The sequence below is a fragment of the Rhincodon typus genome, chromosome 10, assembly GCF_021869965.1.
Source record: "Rhincodon typus isolate 14 chromosome 10, sRhiTyp1.1, whole genome shotgun sequence".
In the NCBI taxonomy this organism is placed as follows: domain Eukaryota; kingdom Metazoa; phylum Chordata; class Chondrichthyes; order Orectolobiformes; family Rhincodontidae; genus Rhincodon; species Rhincodon typus.
Genome location: NC_063341.1, coordinates 33,082,078 through 33,093,274, shown reverse-complemented (window position 1 = coordinate 33,093,274; position 11,197 = coordinate 33,082,078). Strand labels below are relative to the sequence as shown.

At 38.4% G+C, this 11,197-nt stretch overlaps 1 protein-coding gene across 1 annotated transcript in view; it reads left to right on the top strand.

Annotated features, from left to right (window-relative positions):
* Positions 1–7,004, top strand: part of LOC109912823 (DEP domain-containing protein 1B) — a 30,086-nt gene extending 23,082 nt beyond the window's left edge. Inside the window, exons 10-12 of the mRNA XM_020512262.2 lie at positions 954–1,130; positions 1,282–1,467; positions 6,846–7,004. Coding sequence (XP_020367851.2) covers positions 954–1,130; positions 1,282–1,467; positions 6,846–7,004 — 522 coding nt within the window. The remainder of the gene's footprint in view (positions 1–953; positions 1,131–1,281; positions 1,468–6,845) is intronic.
* The last annotated feature ends 4,193 nt before the right edge of the window (positions 7,005–11,197 follow it).

The following is an 11,197-nucleotide window of genomic DNA, read 5'->3' as shown; positions in this document are numbered from 1 at the left end:
CTACCGCATCCAAAAACCAGCCCAGCTCGTCCCCGCCTCCCTAACCTGTTCTTCCTCCCACCTATCCCCTCCTCCCACCTCAAGCCGCACCCCCATCTCCTACCTACTAACCTCATCCTGCCCCCTTGACCTGTCCATCCTTCCTGGACTGACCTATCTCCTCCCTACCTCCCCACCTACACTCACCTTTACAGGCTCCATGTCCGCCTCTTTGAACTGTCTGTTTCCTCTCCATCTATCCTCTCCTCTATCCGTCTTCTATTCGCCTCCCCCTCTCTCCCTATTTATTTCAGAACCCCCTTCCCCTCCCCCATTTCTGAAGAAGGGTCTCGGCCCGAAACGTCAGCCTTCCTGCTCCTGTGATGCTGCTTGGCCTGCTGTGTTCATCCAGCTCTACACCTTGTTATCTCAGATTCTCCAGCATCTGCAGTTCCTACTATCTCTGTTTCAACTAGCCCTTGTCAAAGTTATTCTAAAATCCCCTTTTTCTTTTCCAGCATAAATTGCAATTTATGATCCACCCACAAGTAGAATTGGTCTTTCTTTAATTGCAACCTCAATTTTCCTTTTTCCCATTGTTCTATTTTTCAATAATCTTTTTTATAACAATGGACATTGGCACAGCTAAGAATGGAACACTTGTTTACATTCCTTGTGTGAACACTAAATCAACCTGAACATATGTTCACGAATATTCTTGGTGTCCTCCACTGGGCATTTGTGTCTGGACACACCAGACCCGCATGTAGTACTACCGTATGACCACCAATGTCTGAATCTCATTGTGTAGACATAATTGTAAAGAATGGTCACTTGAGTGATAAACAGGTGAGCTGACATTCTAATCGTAAGTTTGTCTTCGGGGGGATAAAAGCTCTTCAGCAAAAAAGAGAAAATGAAAGATAAGAATTGGCTTGCTATTCTTTTACTGCATATCTTGGTTTGCTTAATAGGTGATTCAGACCTTTTCACGTTGTATACTACGTTGTGAAAAAGAAGCTGACCTTGATGAATTATTAGGCACACGACTTGTTTCCTTTATATTGGACCACCATCAGGAAATTCTGCAGGTACCACCTTATTTGCAGAATGCTGTCGACAGCCACATCAATCATCTCCAAAATGTCCAGGTATATACACATCTATTGGTAATTATTTTGTAAGGATGTGTTAGTGAATGCCTCAACTTTATACAGCACAGGAGTGATGTGAATCTTAGTCCAATGTACTTCCAGCATTTTGAGTTACTGTGTATTAATTTTATACTTTCTTATTTTTCAGATTACATATTCCTGCGCAAACATGAATGCTGAGGTTCCAATGTATACATTCTGTCAACAGATAAGCACCAGAGAATTTGAAGCACAAAAGGTTTCTGTATCTCAGATTGCCATAGCTGAGTTGCTGGAAAATATTGTAGAAGACAAAAAGATGTCCATTAAAGACAAGAGGAAAAAACTTAAACAAGTAGGCAAAGGAACTACCTCTGTCGTGTGACTTTGTTTGTTTGTCTGTCTGTTTTTGGTGAGCAAAAACAATTGTACAGATAATCTAAGCCGATTTAAGGAAGCTGTACCATCCTTTGGATAAAAAGATAGTTCCTTAGATTCCATCTGAATATGTCAATTTAACTGTTCTCTTACATAAATGCATCAAATCATCTCTGCAAGGTAACGCTCCAATCTTAAATTTATTCAGCTTTGATTTCAGAATTATTTTAACTTATCTTTGCATAACAACAGAACCAATCCAAAGCAAATGGGGCTCTGTAATTCCTTTCCTTTTTGCACATGTGGATACCACCAATTACAACTGAGGAATTCTCAGTACCCTGAGTTGTCCATGTTGTTACCTTGGAAACAGATGCAGTACGTTACTGATTATTCTTATTCATTGTCCAAATGTCAGTTTGCAAAGGTTCTTTGTCATGCTGTCTTTCAAGAAATTTTTAGTTGCTTGTGCTATTGAAGGAAACTGGCCATTTTGGCCCATTTTATCTAGAATGATTTTTGTTACCCTCAAACGTCTTGTGATTGTTCTGACCTTTATCAGTCTGTATTCTTTTTATTCTTTTCCTCCTTGTGTACATTACCTTGCTTTTCCTTCAGTGCCTTTCTGATTCTGGTACAGCTATTCCTTTCAGCGGCACATTTCATCTTCCCATCATATTTCTAGTACAGAAGATTCTCCTAGTTATCCATTGAATTTTAGTGACTTACAATTATGTTCTCCAGTTCTGCTCACCTCAAAAACTGGAGGCATTTTCTGTCTACTGTATCAAACCATTTCACAATAAAAACATAAATAGAAGCAGGAATAGACCGTACAACCCTTTGAGCCTGCTTTGCTATTCTTAAAAGTTATGGCTGATCTTTTGCTTTTAGCTTCACTTCTCTCTCAATTTCCTGTATCCCTTGTCCATGTTTTGAACTAGGGCTGTAATGAAGTCAAGAGGTGAATGCCTATGTGGCAGAACTAAGACGCAGCATCAGTATTTCATTTATTACTATGTAACTGCAGCTTGATAACATTGTCAATGACACCTTCCAAAACTTTGCACCTGTCTCCATTCAACAATAATTAGCTAAAATTGGATTTGTCTGCATTTTTTAAAAGGGCATTCCTGAACAATTTTCCATTTTGTCAAATATATGCCAGTGTTCATGCTGAATTCCTAATTCAGCATGATTGGAACACAATTCTGTAGTGCTGTTACCAGGATATTGTCAGGGGACATAGCATTTGCAGTATTCAATATATCAACTATTTCTTGATGTCACGTGGCATGAATTCAAATGGCTGAATACTGGCATTTGTGAAGCTGAGAATGTTATGGGGAAGCAGAGACGGAAAGACCATTCAGCATTTTTTTTTTTTAACTGAAGATGGGTATAAATGTTTCAGACTTGTCTTTTACCGTGCTCCTCGTCTACCTAAGGATGGGGATAGTTTGTGGATCCACTGCTACTTCTGGTTAATTGATCACTATTCGTGACTGGACATGGCAAGATTTGAACTTTATTCGAAATTTTGTCCTGGGATTCCTTAGCTTTTGTCTATCACTTCCTGCTTCTGCTGGTGAACATTTTTGTGTGCTTGTTGCTGCCCTGGGCATGTTCTTCTGCACTCTTCCTTGTACCAGGCTTGATCTCTTGGATTCATGGTAATGATTAAGTGAAAGATATGCCAGGTCATGAGGAAAAATACAATTCTACTACTCCTGAAGGCCCACAGCCTCAAGGATGCCTGGTGCTGAGTTGAAAGATCTATTCAAAATCTATTTCCTTTAAATGGTGTTAATGTCCCACAACAGGATAAAGGGCATCAAAGCAAACTACTGGGGATGTTAGAAATCTGAACTAAAAGCAGAAAGTGTTGGAGAAACTCAATATATCTGGCACCATCTGTGGAGAGATAAAAGGTTAATGTTACAAGTCCAATATGTCTCTTCAAACTGAAGTGTTTACTCCTCGTGGATACAGGACTTCACAAGAACTGTGTAATTGTCACTCCTATATCGTCATGGTCCACCGCATCTTTCTCAGTAGATTGACAGCAAGGCCTAGTAGGTTTCTGTTTTTGTATTATCTCACCAACTGCAGGCCTGTCTGGTAGACATGCTCTTTTAATGGCTGTTACCTTGGACAGTAGTGGTGCAGCTGAGCCACCCTTGACATGGATAATGGACCTTTCCACTCAGTATGTTCTCTGCTTATGCCACCTTTTTGGTGCTCCCTCCAAGTCATATTGAATGTGGATGAGAACCAATTCGTTAGCTGAGGGAGGGCAATAGTTGACAAGGAAATATTCATACCTTGCTGTACAGGCAACTTGATTTAATTCCATTAGGTCAGAAGTGAGAATATTTGCAGTTTTTAATTCCGAATTCTTTGGTTAAGAGCACATTCCATTCCTGATATGCAGCAGGATTTGGATTATATTCTGGCTTGAACTGACGTGTGGCACGAATGTTGCTTGCCACTTGAGTGTCAAGCAATAGATATCTCTTAAAAAGATAACCTTATTACCTTGACTTAATATTCAATGATATTACCAAAGCTTAATCCCCATCCTTAACATTTTGAGTTGCCAATTTGCCAGAAACTTAACTTAGTCTAGAATGCATTTGACTTTGTATTATTCAACAGACTTGCAAGCAAGGTTAGAGCTCATGGCATAAAAGGGACTGTAGCAACATGGATTCAAAATTGGCTGAGTGATAGACAAATGGTTGAATGGATTTCGGGTTGGAGGGAGATTTTATGGTGGAGTTCCCTGATATTAATGTTGGGACCCTTACTTTTCTTGGTGTACAGTTAATGTTCCAGAACATGGAGTAAAAGGCACAATTTAAAAATTTGATATGAAACTTGGAAGCATTGTAAACTGGAATGAGCATAGTGTCAAGCATTGTAAACTGGAATGAGCATAGTGTCAATGTTCTTAATTGCTACAAGTTGGTGTGGGCAGAGAAATGGCAAGCGAAATTCAATGTGCAAGTGACATTTTGATTTGAACGTGGATTGTAATCTCAGATTACACACCATGAAGTGATTTTCAAAAAAAATTAGTTTCTAACTTGCCACTATTTCTTTAAAAACATTTCCTTTTATCTTCCTTGTCATTGATCAAGGATGAGGACCCATGACAGCTGGAACATCCTAAGTCCAAACAAAAGCTCCTCTCCAGTTGCTCGGGTGTGCTTTATTTTTGCAGGTAGACAATAACACATTTCTGCACTGCTGGTTATTGCTGCAGAGGATATTGTCACTTCCCCTAATTATTGAATTCCTATGACGACAATATTTCTATTCTGTTCCTGCCTGTCCACTCTTGCTTTTTTTGCCCCAACATATCCCAGTCTTGTATGATGTTAGCATTCTTGGTATCCTTTCCTGCAGCGTTCATTTGAGTTGAATGTATTGTAACGGTTGGGATGCACTAGTTCTGGAATGGGGTGGGGGGGGGGGGGGGGGGGGGGCGTTCGAATTTCTGGAATGGGGGGGGGGGGGGGAGAGCGGGGATCCTTCTGAATTCTTTGATTGTCCCTTATACTCCTGACGGCATTCAAACTGTCCTATTTCTGCACCTGTGCTTTCCTCCAAGATGTCACTACTTGGGAGAAACTGTTATTTTCCCTTCTGGTACTATTCTAATAAATCCATCATCATTGGCTGCAATACTCCAGTTGGGGCACACCACTGCTGTATGAAGGTCATAAATAACTGGAACAAAAACAAGTTGCTGGAAAAGCTCAGCAGGTCTGGCAGCATCTGTGAAGAAAAAAATCAGAGTTAACGTTTCAGGTCCGGTGACCCTTCCTCAGAACTGCCTTGCTTTCTGCAGTATACCTCTAAAGCCAAAGATCTTGTGCCTTTTTAACAGCCTTCTAAAATCATCCTGCCTCCTTCAATAATCTGACAAATACAGAAAAAATTGAGTAAATCCAAATTTCTAATTTAGAATAGGTGCTTTTCATTTATGAAGTACTTTCTCAGTGTCTAATGCAAAGACTATGTTGATGCACTTTTTGTGTAAGCCTGAAAATGAGTTTCCTTTGTGTCGGGGCAATGTTCCCTTAATCCTACTTGCCATGGATAATATATAATAGCTTTGACTCAAACTTTTAAGTTATCTTCACGAAATGGTTTGCTGTCTTATGAATAATCCTGTCATATTTCTCCTCCATCGACTAAAATAGAAAAGAAATTGGGCAGGATGTAAAATTGGTAGTCAACCTGTTCCTACCCAACAAGAATATTCAACATTGAATCTTTTATGTCTAGTTTATAATAGAACTTGTGTATTGCTGAACTGGGGAGAGTCATCTGACAGTGAATATTTTGGTGAAATTTGAATATTGTTACTTTTAGGGGTTTGTCATCATCTTTTGTATAGTCAGTTGATATGCACGTAATTTTCAGATAGTTTAAGTTTAGACATGATGCATTCTTTAACAAGATAAGGAATGCAACCATGACAATTGGGGATGGTTCTCTGGTAGTGTGGAATATCTTGGTCTCGTTAAAGTTGTTGGGGGCAGCATCCCACTCTTTGGAAAAGGGTGTTGGGGAACTCCTCCCTTGGTCTTCCTTTTCCCCTTCTGGTCCATCTTGCATCTGTCTGGTGAAGACTGCTCAGTGAAGACCGATCTTTGGGGACTGCCCAATAACTGCTGCCTGCAAGGTCTGCTTGATGAAAAGTGCCCACTGAGGAACTCCATTCTGCCCCTAGGTCTGCTTCATTCTTGGTCACTGCATGGCTTTACCAGTGCAAATTTTGCTTCTATAACTTCCTTGGCCCCGGTGGTCTTCCTCCTGTCCTGCGTACTCCTCCCTGAGCCTAGCACTTACTGTTAATCATACATCTAGGGGCTTGTAGCTTGCGGTGTCAATCAATTGTCTGAACCCTTTTCTGCTAATGGTCATGGGACAGCCACTCCATGATGTTGGATGACCATTGTCCCCTTGCCTTCATCTGAAAGTTAGTATTTCTTCTTAGAAAAAGGTAAACTAACTTTTGCAAATAATACACTGAAATAGGGCATATTTTGGCACCAGCTAAATCACTGATGCTAGTTCAATGACATTGTGACATCTGTTTTTATATGCTTGAATTTTGGAAAGTTAAGTATTGCTGTTAGTAGCTGTTAAATAAAATCTTGAGCTACAGATTAAAAACTAGGAAATTTCATCTTTTTAAGGGACGCCAATATTAAGTGCTAATATAATATGTTTATGCTGATGTTAAATTTTCCTACATTGGGAAAAATCTTATTCGAATGTTTGTTAACAAGAAATAACTTGGTTTAATTGAAATATTTACCAATTCTCTTTCTGCTTCAGTTCCAAAGAGAATATCCAGAAATCTACCAAAATCGCTTCCCCACAACTGACAGCGAGGCCAAGCTCTTCCAGGATAAACCCAAGATCAAGCAACCAATGTTAATTACAATGAAGAAGCCACTTAAAAGCCTTCAGAAAATGCAGAAACTGAGATACTGAATTAAAAGATCAGATTTTATCGATATTTGTACAAATCTTCAAATCTTTCATGATCTCGCTCCATCAAGTGAAACTTTCAGGAAAGGTTTCCTAGGAGTCACCTGTTTATAGAAACAATGGGAACAAAAACCAGTAAGAAGCAAAGAAGGCATTCAGTAGAGTGCATACCACACCATTACTGGTATCTTGCAGCTTTCTTGAGTTATAGTTATACAGCATGGAAACAAGCCCTTCAGTCCAACCAGCCCATTGCTGAACATAATCCCAAACTAAACTAGTCCTATCTACCTACTTGTCCCTACCCCTCCAAACCCTTCCTTTTTATGTACTTGTCCAAATGTCTTTTAAACATTGTAATTGTACCCACTTCCATCCGTTCCTCAGGAAGTTCATTTCACGTGTAAACCACCCTTTGTGAAACAAAAAACAATTTTGTCACTCATATCTTTTTTTTAAAATCTCTCTCTCTCCTCTCACCATTTTAAAAATGTGCCCCTTGTCTTGAAATTCCCCCATCCTAGGAAAAAGACAGCTTCCATTAACTTTATCTTTACTTCCCTTTTTTGTTTAATAAACTGCTACTAGATTGCCTCTCAACTTCCTATGCTCCACTGGGGGGGAAAAAAAAAGTCCCAGCTTATCCAGCCTTCTTAAATAACTCAAACCTTCCATACCTGGCAACATCCTGGTAAATCTCTTCTGAACTCTCTCCAGCTTAATAATAATCTTCCTATAACTGGGCAACTAGAACTGGATGCAGTATTCCAGAAGAGGCCTCACCAATGTCCTGTACGACCTCAACATGACCTCAATTCCTGTACTCAAAGGACTGAGCAATGAAAGCAAGAATGCCAAATGCTTTTTTAACCACCCTGTCGATATGTGACACAAACTTCAAAGAATAATGTACCTGAACCCCTAGGTCCCACTTCTACAACACCAGCCAAGGCCCTACTATTAATTATATAAGCCCTACCCTTTTGTTTATTGTACCAAAATACAATAGCTCGCATTTCCCTAGGCTGAACACCATCTGCCATTTTTCAGCCTATTGACTCATTTGATCAAGATCCCTTTGTAATCTTAGAAAACCTTCTCGCTGTCTACTGTGCCACCAATTTTGGTATCGTCTGCAAATAAGGTTTTTCCCTGTTTGATGCTCTATAATTACAATACTGAAAACAAAATATTTTTATTCCAATCTTCCCTATCTCAGAAGAGGCTTTCGACCAATCTGCATCCAACAGCTTGCTCTTTTTTTAAAAAAAAATGCTTGTATTATGATTGTGGTACATTCCGCCTCAATAGCGGAGACCATTCACAACATTCTAAATCAAACAATCCATGGGATTCTTTTGGAATTTAAAAAAAAAATTCAAATTTGCCTAGCTCAATGTTATCAAGCCCTTCATTTAAAAAGAAAATTCCTGAATCCGGATTGTTATCTTTCATGAAAGATTAATCAGTTCTCCCTTGGTACGTAAACATAGAATCCCTACAGTGTGGAATCAGGCCATTCAACCCATTGAGTCCACCCCATCTTTCTGAACAGCATCCCACCCAGACCCCCATCCCTGTAGCCCTCCATTTTTGTTTGGCTAATCCACCTAACCTGCACATCTTTGGACTTTGGTAGGAAACTCACGCAGACACTAGTAGAATGTGCAAACTCCACACACAGTCCCCCGAGGTGGAGTATCAAACCCACGTCTCTGGCGATGTGAGGCAGCAGTGCTAACCACTGTGCTGCCTAAATCTAACAGCTTCATTGAAACCTATTACTTTTTGAGATGCTAGAGGTAAAAATATTTAACTCTGTCTAGTCATGCGCTCAATGGATTAGACAATATGTATAAATAGATGTTAAGTCAATATTTGGTTGAAATCCTTTTTTTCTCTGAGAACCTCACTTCCCATTACAGATACCATCTTTTATTGAGTACTTGTATTTGTTTTGGGTTTCCAGCAGGTGCAAACTTTATAGAGTAGCTTTCATGTGTGCTAGCAAACATACATCAATTCTAGACCTGAGGCAATAATGATGGGTCTGGTTTAAGTCTAATGATATCTGCCAGATAAATGGGCTTGCTTGGTTGTGAAGTTATCCATGTATAAGTGTTTATTTATACAGTACATTGAACTGTTACTCTGCATAAGGTTTCCTAATTTCATAAGGCAAAGCATAGTTACATGCTATGAAAATTAGAATTATTTACTTAGCTTAAAGGTCTTTCTAGTTTAAATGTATTCTTTTATGTCATTGACTGTGATAAGCCAACAGTATCAACTGTTAGTTTCTGATTAAAACCATTTTCCAAAAGAAAATTGCAGATAGCTATCTTTAAGTTTCTAAATCTCTATCAAAGCAATATTTTATGCAGTCTACTTGCTAATTTACCTAGTTCTTGTTTATTAGGGATTAAGGAATTATTCAGATTTGTTGAGATGTGGAAAATTTTAAAGGGAATTGAGAACTAGCAAAAGTTTGCAAATTACAAGTTTTTAATTATGATTTGATTGTGAATCTGCAACATAAATGCTTGAGCAACCTATCAATAGCAACAAAAGACAGGTTGGATGCTAAGAGATATGACATCTTCTGTGCCCCTCCACGGTACTGTATCCTGATTTCACTTTTGTACAGCAAACAATTTATTAACTGGCTCCTATGGGACCAGGAGTATATTGGTTGATCAAATATTCCAGATAATCAAGGGGTCCACATAATCAATATAAAAATAGATACTAAGTAATAGAAACATAATGCAGGAGGGTATACTGTTATACTTGTATTTACAACATAAATCACTCAAATACTGTATTGTCCAATTATTATAGTTGATTTACAACTTTGCCTTCAATAAAACTTAACCGCAGAGAGCCTTGATATTTCATTGAAGTTAATAAACTATAATAATTGGACAATACAGTCGACTTTGGCATTTGAGATGTCTAATTTTTGCAGGTTTATAGAGTATCAGTTTATAAGGTGCCGGTTAAAGCAAAGTTTACTGTAATATGCTGTGAATCAACTGGTGTTTTTTGAAGGAACTGTCTAGTTTCTTGCATTCCGGATTCTACCACTAACTCTGCAAGCTGATAATTTTGAAAAGGCAACTGGATCCTTAAATTGAAATGGGTTTCCACCACCCCTTCAGGTACTGTTGCAGATCTTAACAACTCTTATGTGAAATGAAATTATTATTTATCCAGTTTTCCAATTGTTTTAAATCTATTTACTGATCCACTTGCTGGGAAACTGTTTTTTCCATAATTTGTTGTAATTAAATTTTGATCTCCTTTGAGTAGAGGAAGGAAAGGGACGAACAATTCCAACTTCTTTACTCTTTCTACATGACTGAACTACCACATCCCTGCTACCATTTTGGTACTATGCCATCTTAGACCTTTGTTTCCTCATGTGGAACTCATTGTACACAATAGTTCAGCAGAGATCTAACCAGTGATTTATATAACTTCAGCCTCAGTTTCTTGCTTTTGTTTTGTATCAGTGCCTACCCTGTTTACAAAGCCAAGTTTTCTTTAACCTTTCTTAACACCTTATCAACATTCTGACATCTTCAAAGGTTTGTGAACACACAACTATCTTCTTAATTGTATAATCTAGTTGATGCTTCTGTATGTTCCTCTTAAATTGGAACATTAACCTGCATTAAGTTACATTTGCATGTTTGCCCACTTTGCCAGTCTTTAAATTCTGAAGTCTAAGTGTATCCTCTCTCTCTTCAGTATCTACAAACTTTGAAGTTGCATGCTACACAAGCTCAGATCATTTGTGTATATAATGAAGAAAACTGCAAGGTATTCTCATCTCCAGTCAGCAATTTCTCTGCTTTTTCTCTAATATTTAGATTAAAACATTTATAGCGTAATAAAATATTCACTAACTTTCAGCTGAACCTTGATCTACATATCCCCACTTTCCTGTTCTGAAATAAACACTTTAAGATCTACATTTAAATGCAGTGTGACATTTCAACAAAGTATACAGATCTTCCCTTGTATAGTGAGAAATCCAAAAATGACTTTTTTTTTTGCTAAATCCTACAAACATTAAACTCCATTAAGGCATTTTACAAGCGGTTGATGGGAAGGTTGAAGCAGCTGATTTAGCATCGCTGATCAGTAAAGAAAGATCTTTACTGAAGAACAAAGTCAGAATTTATGGTGTA